General features: G+C 43.6%; 1 protein-coding gene across 1 annotated transcript; it reads left to right on the forward strand.

The window, feature by feature from the left end:
* Nucleotides 1–1,075: 1,075 nt before the first annotated feature.
* On the forward strand, nt 1,076–17,238 carry LOC311125879 (uncharacterized protein; the record flags this gene model as incomplete). The annotated part of the gene is made up of 8 exons (XM_084199906.1): nt 1,076–1,118; nt 5,587–5,657; nt 5,785–5,985; nt 15,485–15,572; nt 15,840–15,982; nt 16,224–16,436; nt 16,824–16,902; nt 17,120–17,238. The coding sequence occupies 8 exons, from the start codon at nt 1,076–1,078 to the stop codon at nt 17,236–17,238; spliced, it is 957 nt and encodes a 318-aa protein (XP_084056032.1).
* Between the last annotated feature and the right edge of the window lie 447 nt (nt 17,239–17,685).

Raw genomic sequence — 17,685 nt, forward strand, 5'->3', positions numbered from 1 at the left:
TCACCCAGCCATGACATGCTGGGCAGGAAGGCAGCGTTAGGCACTGCTGGGTCTTGTTTTCGGTTCTGCTGTTGTGGTGGTTGGTGCTGCTGGACTGGCATTCCTCCTCCTTGCCAGTTTCCCCATCCTTGTTGGTATCTCGGTGCTTGTCTTCTGGACTGTCCCATGTAACCCCTCCCTCTTTGTTGTCCCTGTCTTGGGAGATAACAGTGTCTTGCCAGGTGGCCATGCATCCCACAGTTAAAACACCCTTGGTCAGCGTATCTAGGGGTGTATCCCTGTTGTCGTGGTGGTATATAGGATTGCTGGTATGCGGGTGCACCATATCCAGGAGGACCAGAAGGTGCCATCATTTCCGTCATTGCCTGTATTACAGCAGTAACTGCAGCAGTAGTATCATTTCCGGGTGCAGGAGTGGTAGGATTAGATGTTGGGGTACTGGTTACCACCATTTGTTTTCCCGGCTTGTCCTCTGTCAGTTGCTTCTTCAGAACCTTTTTCTGAAGTTGTTTGAGTTCATCCTCTTCCTTTCGCTTACCCTCTCTCCATCGTTCCACATGGTGTTGTGCTATCTCGGTAAATTCCGGAATTGATTTTGCGGTGATTGCCACAACTTTTTCACATTCAGCTCGAGCCTGATCCGGGAGTCCCCCCAAGCAGTTTGTCAGGAAGAGGTGCTTCATGGTGTCTTTTCCTGGTTCTTCATTCCATGCTTGCCTCCAGAGGCACTTAGCCCTCTTCATGTATGCTGGTATGGTTTCATCGTCATTCAATATCAGAGTTCTCATCAGTTCGGGTCTGGCCTGGGTAGGATACTTCCTCCTTATGACATTCCATACGTCACTGCGGTGGGGGTCAAATCTTGTAGCCGACCACACTTGCCCTCTCAGTCCCCCAGAGGTCATTATCTCTCTGCATTCCTGGTCTCCCATACACCTGTTCATTACAGTAACCATATCACCTATGGTGAGTTCATCCGCTGCTGTGAGACTCTCAAAAGACTTCACCCATCTGTGTCCAGATTCATCAGGTTGGGGGAGACTGTCCACCAGTGTCTGTATGTCTCTGTGAGACCATGGCTTGTAAACTGAGACCCCCCCTGGGGTCTCCCTCAACGGGTACTGCCCCCCTTTGTGTCCTTCTCTGGACTGGGCCCTGGCTCGGGTATGGTATGCAGGTCCATCATTGTTGTCCCATATGTCTCCATCAAAAGCTCCACATATTAGTTTTTGTTGTTTCCCTCTTTCCTCCTCACTCTCTTCCCCATCTCTGAGGTCAATACAGTGTCCCCTTACTGGTGAGCGTTCACTTTCACTTCCGTTCTTGTTCGCTTTGAGCTCCATTTTTTACTTTTGCAATTGTGCTTCCTGGTGTCGTACTTCCTCTTTTATCATCTTCAACTCTTCCAGTCGTTCTTCATCTCTCTGTCTCTCAAGTCTCTCCCTCCTTTCCCCTTCTTCAGCATCCTTGTTTCGTTGCCACTCCCCCTGGGCTAGACCACCTCTTACGTTTCCTCCAGTTAGGCTCATTCTCTCTTCCTTCTCACTCTCACCGTCACCGTAAATACTCCCTCCTCCTTCTGTTCCGCATCTGTTCCCTGTCTCTCCCTCAATTCTACTCAGTTCAAACACTCCTTTTTCTAGCGCTCTTGCAGCTTTTAGAAGTACATCCACTTCTCCCCTTCTGTCAGTCATATCGCTCTTTCTGACCCACACTCCTTCTTCCCCCTCATCTGTCCTTTGTTGATAGTGGACTTTTCCCGCTATATCCAGAACCGGAGCCATTGTTTTTGGGTGGTCTTCATATGGTGGTGGCGCTGTTGGTAAGGGTGGGTATAAACGGGTCCTTTCCTTTTGTCCTGTTTTCTCCGCACACAGTTTCTTCAATTTTCCAAGCATTGCTAGGCCAATCCTCTCCTTTAGCTTTGCTTTCTCCATTGCGTCTTTAATTTTGCCACTGCGGGGCTCTCCTTCACTTTTCCATTCGCCTTCTGCTTTCTGGGTTTTCCGTTTCAACGTCTCCAGTATTCTCCCTGGTTCGCCTTCTACAGGCACTCCATCGGGGGACAGTATACAACCATCGTCTATCCATTCTCTATAAAGTTTTTCTCCTCGCCTGCTCCATTCTTTTCCATCTTTTCCTCCGTTTGTTTCAAGTGTGGATTTTAGAGCCTTCAATATTCTTTCCGCTTCTCCGCTGGTAGTCATGTTTTTTTCGTTTTAATTTGTAATATTCGTCCGCTATTTAGTTATTTAAAGTACATCTATCTATTATTCCCACCTAATTAGTTAAACTCGGCGCCAGGTTATTTCAACCTTAATTGTTTGAAAGCAGTATTCTTACAGTGCCACACATCAAATGGTAAATTGAAGGAATAAACCCAATTGTTTCAATTATTTAACCAATGTGGCGATACATCAAATTAAACGCCACACATCAAATGGTAAATTGAAGGAATAAACCCAATTGTTTCAATTATTTAACCAATGTGGCGATACATCAAATTAAACGCCACACATCAATTGGTAAATTGAAGGAATAAACCCAATTGTTTCAATTATTTAACCAATGTGGCGATACATCAAATTAAACGCCACACATCAATTGGTAAATTGAACGAATAAACCCAAGTTTTTCAATAATTTAACCAATGTGGTGATACATCAAATTAAACGCCACACATCAATTGGTAAATTGAACGAATAAACCCAAGTTTTTCAATTATTTAACCAATGGTTGATACATCAAATTAAACGCCACACCATATCACTTCAATTTACTTATTTAAAAGCAGTATTACGCTATGTCAAACATCAAATGTTATATTTCAAATATATCAGTTCAAACGTTTTAGTTCAGTCACACTCATTCATCACTTTTCATTTCATGTTTTCGATTGTTACTGACGGGTTATATGGTTTGAGTAAACACAAATCCAACATTTATTCCCAAATTATACCGTTTGGACAGCCACAAACGTCTTTTGATTCCCAATTTGTTTTCTATCAAGGTATACAGGTTTATCATTCACACTTTCATGCATACGACAACACTCGCACTGTCTAACTTTTATAGTACCTCCTATGGGTGTCTTTTGTTAACGTTTGCACACTTTAAACTTTATTTCCTAATTGTAATTCTCATCATTTACTGTTTTAAAATATTCTTTGTATTCACAGTCAAAAATGGTACACAGTTAAACGTAGTATACAGTTATCACACAGCAAAAATAGTACACAGTTATCGCACTCACTCACAATACACAGTCATAATCCTATCATACAGTCAAATATGTCACACAGTCATAAATGACACACTTATATTCCACACACAATCTATTTGGGCACACAGCCGCGTCTATTTTATTCAAAACACTGTGCTGAACCTAGCCGCAACCCTTAGTTACGGACCTTGCCAGTCACCAGTATTATCAAAAATTTCCCGAACCTAGCCGTATCTCAGTTACGGACCTTGCCGGTATAATTCTTCAAACCTTAGTCGTACTGTCGTAGTTACGAACCTTGCCGATAGCAATTATTTAAACCAATTATTCCCTATATCTTCCGAACCTTAGCCGTATTGTCGCAATTACGGACCTTGCCGGTAGATGTCAGTATTGTCTCCTGAACCTAGCCGTATCTCACGGACCTTGCCGGTAGAACCAATACTCTCTGGTACCATGGTTTAAACATCACATTTACTAAAGGCTTGCATGTCACAATATTGTGCTTATCTACTCATAATAGTTTCATAATTGAGTTCACTTACATCAGACAGGTGTTTCACAAAATTAATTTGGATAAAGCCAATGTGCAGATCTTTAGTTATTTAACAATAGGTATCTGCTTACCTTTTTAGAAGCCCGGGCAGTTTGTGAAACACACGGTTCGATGAAAGAGGTGACCAAATGGGCCGGACAGTATCCAGCGAAGTCCCTTCTACCAGATCACGTCGGGGTCACCAATTGTCAAAGTCGCGTCAATTCAAATCTGGTATTAGGAACAAAAGAGGTCAACACGACTTCTAAGATATACTAGTTATTTTAATTAATGCAAAAAACTTCAATGGTAAATATGATGTTTCGTATATACGGGCTCTTTGAAATACCTCGCAGGGCACTTCAGAGAACTAAAACATTGTTTCAGATCCAATACTCAAATACTCTGACAGAGAAAGTTTCCCACTTCTCTGCTGGCCAATTAGAGTAAAGGAATGAGTGTGGTTTTAACTTTACTCAGCCAATCCGTTGGTTCAGGTGTTGGTCCCATCTCCTCGGCGCCATTTGTTGCACACTTCAGCCAGGCACAAGTTTATCATAACAACCTGTCATAGTGAGAAGAGCCAGCTCCCTTAGACCTCATTCCTACGTCCAAGGAAGGTTCACAGATCACAAAGAACCAGTATAGTCTAGCATTTGGAGAAACAATCCTTATCTCATTTTACCCCCTAAAACAGCTCTTCACATCAATCACAGCCTGCCAGGTGTCACAACCTACATTAGCCCAGTCAAGAATGCATTCTTTCTAAGTTAGTCATCCCATCAATTTAGGAGAATAATAAATCCCCAATAAACGCCAGGGTTGTAGGTTCGATTCCCACGGGGGGTATGAAAAAAAAAAAAGTAACGTATGCACTAACTGTAAGTCGCTCTGGATAAGAGCGTCTGCTAAATGACTTAAACATGTTAAATGTAGAGGGCCCCGTAAACAGTTCCACAAACGTCAGCATGAGTGCTCTGACTGTGGAAGCACTAATCACTGGACCAAAGCTCACTGTCAGATGCACCAGCTGTGCGTCAAGTGCTTTTCTCCGGGCCACATGAGCTTTGACTGTAGTGAGGCTGGGCAGCGACAGAACCCTGGATGTGGACAGACTGGCAGGTCTCAGGAAAACTAGAAAGCCTCCGTTCTGAGGAGGGCAATGTGGGGCATTCTTATTTTTCCTCCACTGATGATGATATCCAATCTGTTTATTCTTACTTTTGTGAGTCAGTACCCAAGAACAACACAGTCATTTTTCAGAACACAATGAGAATTACTCAGAATGACAGTTTGTTTTACACCACTGTGCTAGTACAGGATAAAGTTGAGCTGAAGGGGATGTTAGATAGTGGGTCCATGGCTACTACTCTGCGCGCAGATATTGTACCTCGGTTGAGGGAGGCAGGAGTGGTAGAGGGGAACTTTCTAGCTCCTTCAGACATCATCCTGGTGGGTTGTGGTGGGAACAAACTAGCCCAGTGGGCATGTGACTTAAAAATTCAACTTTATGGCTTCTGTTATGTAGTCCCAGTGCTTATTGTTGATGGGCAGGTTGATGAACTCATTGTGGGAACTAATGTGTTGAAGTCTCTGATTAGACAGTGATTTTCTATGTGCTCACGCAGGTGCCCGAGAGCTGTGGCTGCACCAAGGGCTAAGCTATTGTGTGTTGTCTCTTCGTGTACAGGTATGTCATTTATTTTGTCAGAATTATGTTGTATATCATTTTACTTGTATTGTATAGTGTGTTGTTAGGCACTGAATGTGTCCCCTGTCGGTCTGTCCCCCTGTCGGTCTGTCACCTGTTTTTCTGTCTGTGTCCCAGGAGCCAGAGTAAATGCCAAAGACAACAAGTGGCTCACTCCTCTGCACCGGGCCTTGGCTTCCTGCAGTGAGGTACGTGTACTGATACTGTCAGCCCTCACACACACTCCTGTGCATATGTGTTTGACTGTTAAGTGTGTTGTGATTTTTAAATGCACTTTAAACAAAGTTGAACATGATTTGAACTGTGTTCCTGTAGGAGGCTGTCCAGGTGTTATTGAAACACTCTACTGACGTGAACGCCAGGGACAAGAACTGGCAAACGCCGCTCCACATCGCTGCGGCCAATAAGGCAGTCCGCTGTGCCGAGGCCCTGGTCCCTCTCCTCAGCAACGTGAACGTGTCAGACCGGGCCGGGCGCACGGCGCTGCACCATGCAGCCTTCAGTGGACACCAGGAGGTTAGCAATTAGCATGGACATGATTACACACTGTAGTCTACACTTTATACCTGTCCTATCCCCACGTTGAGCTTACTGTGCATCCGATTACTTATATTGGTTGAATGTAGGGCTGTGACGGTAATTGGATAACCGTGACATTGACGGTTTTGGATGAAGAACGCCATGAAAATAAAATAACCGTCAAAACCAAGTATGATTTTCTCTCCATAAAATGTTTTATCACCTTTTATTTTAATGTAGATATACTTTATCCATAGCGGGAGTGTTAACTCTTGATTATATGGTATTGTTTTGCTGACTTAGTTGGAGGAGATATAGACAGTTTAATAGATGGACTATCTTTTGATGCACCGCAATCACCAAATCTGCTCTATGCGCGAATAGGAGAGAATCTTTGAAGGTCAATTCAGGTTAATTGAAGAGGGGGGGTGAGGTGAAAAGTGGGGACCGGGGGTAACTATAGTACCTCTAGATCTATAGCCTACAGGCTGGGGGTGGGTGGGTAGCCTCTGACCTCTGACCTTCACCTCTGATCTTTTTCATTGTTACAGTAGATCAGAGGAGTGAGGTGAAAAAGATGGCTCTCATTGCAAAAAAAACCCCATAACAACCTGTTTGGGCACATTTCAGTTTCACACCTAACGACGATGGAGAACCAGATGACTTGGACCAGCCTGTTTGCAGAATATGCGCAAAACCCATAGGCTACCTACTAAGAATTCCAGCACCACAAACGGGACACCGATAAGTGGCGAGCACTGCCAGACACTGGAACTCGTTATTTAGTCATAGGAATGGTGCCTTTACGAACGGTGGAGAAACCCGCCTTCAAATAAATGCTCTGGAAATTTGACAGACTATACGAGTTACCGGGGAGAAAGTATTTGTCTCAAACAGCGGTCCCTACCTTGTTCAACAAGGTGAAGGGGGAGGTTCAGACAGAGCTAAAGGACGTAGATTTGTTTATTTTTGCACTGAATACGGACATGTGGTCAAGTGTAAATATGACTCCTTACATGAACCTAACAGTGCACTATCTGACGAAAGACTGGACACTGAAATCCAACTGTTTGGAAACAACCTACATTCCGGAATACCACACAGCCGACAAACTCTCCGAAGCCCTGCGTTCGGAATTCCTTGACTGGGCCCTTGACGAAAATCTAATGTCCTGTATCGCCACAGACAACGGGGCCAACATTGTGGCTGAAGTGAGGCAACTGAACTGGCCTTGGCTAAATTGCTTTGGCCACAATCTCCATCTCGCTGTCACCATCAATGTGAAGCTAGAGCACAGGCCGTGTTCTAGGCCTATGTAGAACTCTGGTGGGCACTTTTTAGCAGAGCTGGCGATTTAACAGGGGGACCTAGTAAGGCCCAGACCGAGCTGAACCTCCCAATTCACAACCTCATTCTTGTGAGAAATTAAGTTTTAATAACTAAGCTGTTGTTAACATATAGACTAATATGTTATAAATTGTGTTCTTACACTGGTACAGTTATGCCCTATGAGAGATGTACAACTGCGCATGTGCGAAAATAAAGAAAGGGCATTTTCCCGCTTTCTGGTTGAAACACCAACGATGAACATGTGTGTTTATTCCTCTGTTAAGTAAGCCGGTATTCCTGTCCTGAAGATGACAGCACCAACAGGTTATGGGCCCAGGAGGGAACATGGAAGCCGATGGAATAGATTATGTTTCGACGGAGATGAAAAAAACTACGAGTTATGGGAGACGAAGTTTTTGGGACACTTGCGTTTGCTAGGGCTAAAGGCCACCATATTGAGCATGGGTGAAGATGAAGAAGACGGAGAGAAAAATGAAGAAGCCTACGCCGAATTGATACAGGTTTTGGATGATAAAAGTCTTTCCCTGATAATGAGAGAAGCAGCAGATGATGGGAGAAAAGCGTTGAAGATATTGAGGGAACATTATGCAGGTAAAGGGAAGCCACGTGTGATTAGCCTCTACACTGAGCTAACTTCTCTTCAGAAAGCCAGTGACGAAAGTGTTACGATTATATCATTCGTGCTGAGACGGCTATTACAGCACTGAGGAATGCTGAAGAGACTTTAAGTGACGGGCTGTTGATTGCAATGATTCTGAAAGGTTTGCCCGAATCATTTAAGCCGTTTGCCATCCACATAACGCAGAGTGACGAGCCGACAACTTATGGCAAGTTCAAAACCAAGTTGAGGAGCTATGAAAGCACCGAGAAGTTTAGCGCCATTTCCACTGACGACAACGTGATGAAGGCAAGTAACATTAAAGTTAGCTGGCCAAGAGGAATAGATAAAGGGACCGAGATAACCTGCTTCAACTGTGGCCAGAAAGGCCACAATGTACTGTTACTGGAGAGCACAGAGAACGGAGACAGTGGTGTAGTTTTTGCAAGCGCTCCACTCATACTGACGCAAATTGCAGACGAAAAAGAAGAGACAATGTGAAACAAGCAACAGATGCTGAAGGCCACACATTTGCATTCAAAATAAGTGACTGTCAGGTTCGTGGACTGAAACATAAAGGGCTGATGGTTGATACGGGAGCAACGTCACATATAGTCACGGACATCGGGAAGTTTAAGGAGTTTGACGAGACTTTCAAACCGGAAAAACATTCCGTGGAGCTGGCTGACGGAACAAGAACGAATGGTGTCGCGGAGAGGAGAGGTGCAGCGGAGGTTTACCTGAGAGACAACACGGGTCGTCGGGTGAAAACAACGCTGACACAACACGGGTCGTCGGGTGAAAACAACGCTGACGAAGGCGCTGTACGTGCCGTCGTTTCCACGGGACATTTTCTCTGTTAAAGCAGCGACAGCCAACGGAGCTTCAGTCAACTTTCGACAGGGGTGTAACAAGCTCATCCACAAGAACGGTACCACTTTTGACATCGATGAGTACGATAGACTTTACTATCTTAACACTGTAAGTGATGAAAATGATGATGGATGTCATGGGTGCTGTGATATTCACACATGGCACAACATTCATGGCCACTGTAATTTTGAGGATGTGTCAAAGTTAGAAAATGTGACAGAGGGAATGAAAATCACAGGTAAGATTGACAAATCTACCCTCAACTGTGAAATCTGCACACAGGGAAAATTTGTTCAGAGCAGAAACAGAGAGCCTGATGAAAAGGCAAAAGCAGCTCTTGAGCTTGTGCACACTGATTTGGCTGGCCCTATTGAGCCAGAGGCGAAAGATGGGTTCGGATATACTCTAGCATTTACGGATGATTATTCAGGGTCAGTTTTTGTGTATTTCTTAAAAGCAAAAAGTGATACTGTAAAAGCTACTGAGAAGTTTATTGCTGATGTGGCCCCTTATGGAAAAAATAAAGTGTGTCAGGTCAGATAATGGCACAGAGTACACAGCCAAAGAGTTCGTCACTGCTCAGTAAGAATGCCATAAGACATGAAACTTCAGCCCCTTACTCACCCCATCAAAATGGGACCGCTGAGAGAAATTGGAGAACACTGTTTGAAATGGCAAGATGCATGCTACTTGAGAGCAACCTACCAAAGAAATTGTGGACATATGCTGTAATGACTGCTGCAGTAATTCGCAATAGGTGTTACAATAAGCGTGTAGGACAGACTCCACACTACATGTTTACTGGGAGAAAGCCTGATCTTTCAAAGATGAAAGAATTTGGATCTGTTTGCTATGCATACAGACAGAACAAGAAAAAGTTGGACTCAAGATGTGAAAAGGGTATTTTTGTCAGGTATGATAAAAATAGTCCAGTATACCTAGTCTACTACCCAGACACTGGAAAAGTTCTTAAAAACAGATTAGTCAAGTTCGTTACAAAAGATGTAGTCGAACGCCAAACTCAGACAGATTTGGAAATGAGTGATGATCTTCATGGGGAGAGATTTCAATCCCCCATGCCAAAAGCCAAGATGGCAGATCAAAATTCCGAAGAGACACAAGATGTGCAAATCGAGACTTCAGATAGTCAGAGTCCACGCTATCCAGACAGAGAGAGGAAGAAGCCCCAGTACTTAAAAGACTATGAGTGTAAAGTGAAGTGTGATGACCAGATACCACCTAGTGTTGACTACTGCTACAGAGTAATGTGCAATGCACCACAAACCTTCAAAGAAGCAATGATTTCACCAAAATCTGAGATTTGGGCTACTGCTATGAAGGAGGAGATGGATTCCCTTAGGGAAAATGATACATTCACATTGACCACACTGCCAGAGGTTAAAAATGCAGTGGGGGGCAGGTGGGTCTATGCGGTCAAAAACAATTGAGATGAGACTGAGACATACAAGGCAAGATATGTTGCAAAGGGATATAGTCAAGTGGCAGGAATAGACTATAAGGAGACTTTTTCTCCAACTGCAAATATGACATCAGTACGTTGTTTGATGCAGCTAGCAGCTCAGTATGACTTAGAGTTACATCAGATGGATGTCAAAACAGCATATCTACATGCTCCTATTGACTGTGAAGTGTACATGGAGCAACCAGAGGGTTTTGAAGTCAGGTCAGATACAGGTGAGCAACTAGTCTGCAAACTGAACAAGTCACTGTACGGCCTGAAACAGTCAGGAAGGAACTGGAACAAAATGTTGCATGATCACCATGGTTTTACACAGAACCCAGCTGATCACTGTGTTTACAACAAACAAACTGCAACAGAAAGGATCATTTTGATAATTTGGGTCAATGATCTAATTATCGCTGCTAGTGATAGTGACTCACTCACAAGTGTAAAAGAAATGTTAAGTGAAAAATTTAAGATGAAAGATCTTGGGAGGCTTAGACATTTCCTAGGCATCGATTTTACACAAAGTGAAGGGAAAATAAAGATGAGCCAAACAAGGTACATAACCAAGATACTGGAAAGGTTTGGTATGTCAGACTGTAAAACAAGGTCAACACCATGTGAACAAAAAAACAAACTTTGATGGTGATGGTGAACCTATTGATTCAAAAAGGTATCGTGAAGTGATAGGCAGCTTGATATATGTTATGACATGTACAAGACCGGATATCAGCTGGATTGTCAGCAAGCTGTCACAATACCTATCAGAACCAAAAGAGCAACACTGGATAACAGCTAAACATGTGTTGAGGTACTTGAAGGGGACAATGAATCAGGAGTTGTGTTACAAAAAGGGGGTGGAAAAACACAACCTCGTAGCATATAGTGATGCTGATTGGGCAGCAGATCAAAGTGACAGATGAAGCATAACAGGGTATTGTTTTAGTTTAACTAAATGTGGACCTGTTATTTCATGGAGGTCTAAGAAGCAGCCAACAGTAGCTTTATCTACATGTGAAGCAGAGTACATGGCACTGGCTGCTACTACACAAGAAAGTTTGTACCTTGTACAGTTATTGGGCCAGATGGATAGTGAGTGCCAATATGCACCAGTAACAATCTTTGAAGATAACCAAGGTGCAATTGCTCTGTCAAAGAACCCAGTATGTCGTCAGAGATGTAAACATGTTGACATCAGATATCATTTCATTCGATCTGCGCTCAGTGATGGCAAAATAAGTATTGAATATTGTCCAACGGCAGACATGGTTGCAGATGTTTTGACTAAACCTGTAACGAAGTTCAAAAATGAAAAATTCTTGGGTTATATGTTTGGAATGTAAACTGACATTTGTGAGATGTATAACTGTAAGCTAAATGTGTTGATAGTTAGGTTGAATACGACTTGTACAGTATAAGAGCAAGTGGGGGTGTTAACATATAGACTAATATGTTATAAATTGTGTTCTTACACTGGTACAGTTATGCCCTATGAGAGATGTACAACTGCGCATGTGCGAAAATAAAGAAAGGGCATTTTCCCGCGTTCTGGTTGAAACACCAACGATGAACATGTGTGTTTATTCCTCCGTTAAGTAAGCCGGTATTCCTGTCCTGAAGATGACAGCACCAACAGCTGTAATAACCACATTTTAGGCTATTCAATGTTAGAAGAATAAGATATGCAAAATTATTGTTCATGAATAATTGTAATTCAGATGCCCGAGCAAATAAACAAACAAAATAGGCTAGTTTCCTTGAATCACTTAATGTTGCATTACCATAGGCCCATTGTTTTATTTAGCCAATCATACTCTAATTAAACCACTGATTATAATGAGAATATAGAACATATTCTGGGAATCCTACATGTTACGTGTGTATACTATACCAGAAAGCATGATCATTAGCTTCTTCTGGATTGTTTTAAATCGCGTAGCCTGTCGGAAGGCAGCGGGTGCGGCGAATAGGCTTCCAAATAGATGACTGTTGAGTTGTGAATGTCAGTGAAAGAGAGGCTCAACCAGGCATATCGCAATTTTTCAAAATACAATGGAGGGAAACAGTTTGGAAAGCAATTGGCTTATTGCTTCAAAGAGAAGAAGATGAAAATACTAATGTCTTTTTAATGATCAAAATCCTCAACTTAATTGAGGGAACAGTATCATTGGCATCGGCTATATCCCTGGTGAGTGTGCATATTCACTGTCTTTATCACTGGGTCAGTGCCACTTGAAAGTCGTGTTGAAAAAGATTCTGCTAATCTCTCTAGTCATATAAAGTGTAGTAGAATTGCGTGATTTTAAAATAATAAAAGGCCACATTTTTCCAGTGAAAAGAAACCTACTCCACCACCCGCTGCATTGAACAGCCTGTGATTGAGTTATATTATTAGCCTAAATTATGACTATCCAATTTACTAATCACATTAGGAATAGTCAGCTATTTTACATAAGTTCCGAGCTGGTCATGGGTGCACTTCAGCCACGCTCAAGGTCCTAAACGATATTATAACCGCGATTGATAATAGACAGTACTGTGCAGCCGTCTTCATCGACCTGGCCAAGGCTTTCGACTCTGTCAACCACCGCATTCTTATTGGCAGACTAAATAGCCTTGGTTTCTCAAATGACTGCCTCGCCTGGTTCACCAACTACTTCTCAGATAGAGTTCAGTGTGTCAAATCGGAGGGCCTGTTGTCTGGACCTATGGCAGTCTCTATGGGGGTGCCACAGGGTTCAATTCTTGGGCCGACACTTTTCTCCGTGTATATCAATGATGTCGCTCTTGCTGCTGGTGACTCTCAGATCCACCTCTACGCAGACGACACCATTTTGTATACATCTGGCCCTTCATTGGACACTGTGTTAACAAACCTCCAAACGAGCTTCAATGCCATACAACACTCCTTCAGTAGCCTCCAACTGCTCTTAAACACTAGTAAAACTAAATGTATGCTTTTCAATCGAACGCGGCTGGCACCCGCCCACCCGACTAGAATCACCACTCTCGACGGGTCTGACCTAGAGTATGTGGACAACTACAAATACCTAGGTGTCTGGTTAGACTGTAAACTCTCCTTCCAGACTCACATAAAGAATCTCCAATCCAAAGTTAAATCTAGAATCGGCTTCCTATTTCGCAACAAAGCCTCCTTCACTCATGCTGCCAAACATGCCCTCGTAAAACGGACTATCCTACCGATCCTTGACTTCGGCGATGTCATTTACAAAATAGCCTCCAACACTCTACTCAGCAAACTGGATGTAGTCTATCACAGTGCCATCCGTTTTGTCTCCAAAGCCCCATACACTACCCACCACTGTGACCTGTACGCTCTTGTTGGCTGGTCCTCACTACATGTTCGTCGTCAAACCAACTGGCTCCAGGCCATCTATAAATCACTGCTAGGCAAATCCCCGCCTTATCTTAGCTCATTGGTCACCATAGCAGCACCCACCCGTAGTCTGCGCTCCAGCAGGTATATCTCACTGGTCATTCCCAAAGCCAACACCTCCTTTGGCCGCCATTCCTTCCAGTTCTCTGCTGCCAATGACTGGAACTAATTGCAAAAATCTCTGAAGCTGGAGACTCTTATCTCCCTCACAAACTTTAAGCATCAGTTGTCAGAGCACCTTACCGATCACTGCACCTGTACACAGCCCATCTGAAATTAGCCCACCCAACTACCTCATCCCTATATTGTTATTTATTTTGCTCTTTTGCACCCCAGTATCTCTATTTGCACATAATCTCTTGCACATCTAGCATTCCAGTGTTAATACTATTGTAATTATTTTGCACTATAGCCTATTTATTGCCTTACCTCCATAACTTGCTACATTTGCACACACTGTATATATATTTTCTGTTGTATTTTTGACTTTATGTTTTTTTACCCCATATGTAACTCTGTGTTGTTTTTATCGGACTGCTTTGCTTTATCTTGGCCAGGTCGCAGTTGTAAATGAGAACTTGTTCTCAACTGGCTTACCTGGTTAAATAAAGGTGAAAACAAAAAACTAAACAAAAATAAGTTTGCAAATGTGATGATGCATGGAATGCTTGATATTTTTCAAGGAGAAAATTAGCTTCCCCAAACTTGAGAGCAAGACTGGCCTAAACGCGCTAATGTTTTCCTTTGCTAATGTCCGTCCCGCCCCCCTGTCAGCTGTCAGTTTTGTCGATGACCACGTACATAAGACACGCCAATCACCGACACCTGAAGTTCCATGACCATCACAGCCCTAGTTGTATGCTTGAGTTTGTTCAGAGGAGGCTTTGAATAAAATCCGATCTGAGTGTGAAATGCCTTACTGAGGGTAAATGGAAGCTCCTCTTGTGCCCGGCTCAGCCTTATACAGTTTAAGGTACTTTACCGTATCCATTTCAGTAAGGCCAGATTGTCCAAATTCTACCCAAATATTGATGGTACATGTGACAGGTGTAAAAGCTCCTTGGCGGACTTGACCCACATGTTCTGGTCCTGTCCCCGTCTGGCAGATTATTTGTCCACTATTTAAAACCCTTTCTGAAGCATTTGATATAAAGTTGCAGCCTAGTGCAGAAATTGCTATTTTTGGAGTACCAAACAACAATCCTTCTCTGACCAATAGACAGCTAGATGCCATTGCCTTTGCCTCCCTGTTAGCCCGCAGAAGGATTTTATTGGATTGGAAATCTATCAATCCTCCCTTAGCCTCTCTTTGGCTCGAAGATCTGAAGCTGTTCCTAAAATGAGAAAAAATGAAGTTACCATTCGAGGGTCAACCAACTCATTTTATTCCTCCTGGGACCCGATGATATCCTGTTTTGAACAGCTCCAAACACTTCCTCCAAATTTGTACTCTTGGCCCCACCTTGAGATTACTGCTATATAGGCCTATAAAATCACTTAATCACCTGAAATTGTTAGGCTATTACATTTTTGCTTGAAGTAACGTTGTTGTATACTTTTGTTTTGTTTTCTGACATGTAACTCAATTACTTTCCCTTTCTTTTTAAATGTGTTTGGAGGCATTCTGGGGGGAGGGGGAGGTCAAAGGGGGACTAAAAGGGGAGAAATGTACAATGTCTTTACATGTTATCTTTCATTCATTGTGAATACAAAATATATTTTTTAAAGGGGAGGCTTTGAAGCCAGATTTAGCGGATTTTGCTGTTTAGTTTTCCTCAACCTGTGTTTTGTTTCGCTCTCCTCTCCCTGTTAGATGGTGAGGCTGCTTCTCTCCAGAGGAGCCAACATTAATGCCTTTGACAAGAAGGATCGGCGAGCAATCCACTGGGCTGCTTACATGGGTGATGAGTTTACCACATCATTTACATTCTGACTAATGTCTTTTATACCAATGAATGAATGAATGAATGAATGGACTGTGTGTTAGTCTCACAGCTCAGCTGTATGAGCCACGTCTAGTGTGTTATTATGTCAGAATCATGTACTAAGTAGGTTGATTAGATGTTTTCAGTTGTACTAACATGATGTAGGTGTTGCTTATGGTGCTGTGTACCACTGTAAACTAATCTCTCTCTCGCTCTCGCTCTCGCTCTCTCTACCTACCATAGGGCACATTGAGGTGGTGAAACTGCTGGCCTCTCATGGATCAGAGGTGTCCTGTAAAGACAAGAAGGCCTACACCCCTCTCCACTCTGCAGCCTCCAGTGGAATGATCAGTGTGGTCAAGTACCTCCTGGACCTTGGAGTGGATGTGAGTCAACACGCATTCAAATGTGTAGTCACTGTTCAATTACAACTCAATGAAAATACAGAGCTCTAGTGGGTTGGCGAATGATTTCCTTTCAAGTAATGAAGAGATGGAGGTTGGAGCCAGTGTTTTGGGCCAGGGGGTTTTCAGAACCAAGTGACCTGATCAGGAATGTATTGTTTTGTTCCCCCCCCCCCCCCCCCCCTCTCTCTCTCCACTCTTTTCCCTCCCTTGCTCCCTCCAGATAAATGAGCCCAATGGTTACGGTAACACCCCCCTCCACGTGGCATGCTACAACGGGCAGGACGTGGTGGTGAATGAGCTGATCGAGTGTGGCGCCAACGTGAACCAGGTGTACGAGAAGGGTTTCGCCCCACTCCACTTCACGGCCGCCTCGCGCCATGGGGCGCTCTGCTTGGAGCTGCTGGTGGGCAACGGGGCCCTCGTCAACATCAAGGTGAGGAGACCGGATGACCAACACTGTGTCTGAACTAAATAACACCCTATTCCCTATGTAGTGCACTACTTTTGACCAGGGGCCCATAGAGCAAGGAGCCGTGGTGACACTGCCTGTGTCCCAAATGGCACCCTGTTCCCTTTATAAGTACACTACTTTGGTTCAAAAAGTAGTTCACTATGAAGAGAATAGGGTGCCATTTGGGACGCACACACTGACGCAGCACATGGCTTAGTATTTGGCCCTGGTCTACATTCAAATACCAATGGAATAGGCCTAACAATGCAAACTAAATGCAATCAAGCGCTCCTCCAATACGTGTTTGATTTTGCCTGTGGTCAGCAGCACAGACTGCCGTGTGAACCATCTTTGTCTTTCTATCTGCAGAGTAAAGATGGAAAGACCCCCCTCCACATGACGGCCATCCACGGACGCTTCTCCAGATCTCAAGCCATCATCCAGAATGGTGAGTCGCTGTGAATGCTCTCAACTGAATATATATGAACCAGTAGGCTCTTCAGCATTGTCTTTAGTCTTCAAACCATGATTCACTGGCACAGAGCAATGTTACTTGCAATGTGGTTGAACATAATGCTTCATGATGCCTCTTGGGTCAAGTGGTTGACGTGTGTGTGTGTGTGTGTGTCTGTGTGTGTGTGTCTGTGTGTGTGTGTGTTCTGTAGGTGCTGAGATCGACTGTGAAGAAAAGAATGGAAACACACCCCTGCACATCTCTGCTCGCTACGGCCACGAGTTACTCATCAATACACTCATCACGAACGGAGCTGACACAGCCAAGTGAGAACACACACACACACAGTTTCCAGCAATAATGCAACATGCATCTGCAATTCTGTCATTGACCGAATTGCCGCTTGGAGACTATGCTCAACACATTGTGGTGTGTGGGGGGTTGATCTAAAATGTAAAAATGTGTTGCAGGCGAGGCGTCCATGGGATGTTCCCCCTCCACCTGGCTGCTCTCAGTGGGTTCTCTGACTGCTGTCGGAAGCTCCTCTCATCAGGCTTTGATATAGACACCCCTGACGACTTTGGAAGGACCTGTTTACATGCTGCAGCAGCTGGAGGGTGAGTGGACTGGTCCAGGCTTTACACCAAGGAATATTTAGTTCATGAACTGGAAAGCCACCAGAAAGAACAAACACATATTCACACTCTTACATTTCACATGGTTTAGCAGTATTGTTTAGAGTTATTTAAAAAATCGTATAGATCATTAGTGCGGTAT

Source organism: Coregonus lavaretus (assembly GCF_964263955.1).
Source record: "Coregonus lavaretus genome assembly, contig: HAP1_SCAFFOLD_636, whole genome shotgun sequence".
Taxonomy (NCBI): Eukaryota; Metazoa; Chordata; class Actinopteri; order Salmoniformes; family Salmonidae; genus Coregonus; species Coregonus lavaretus.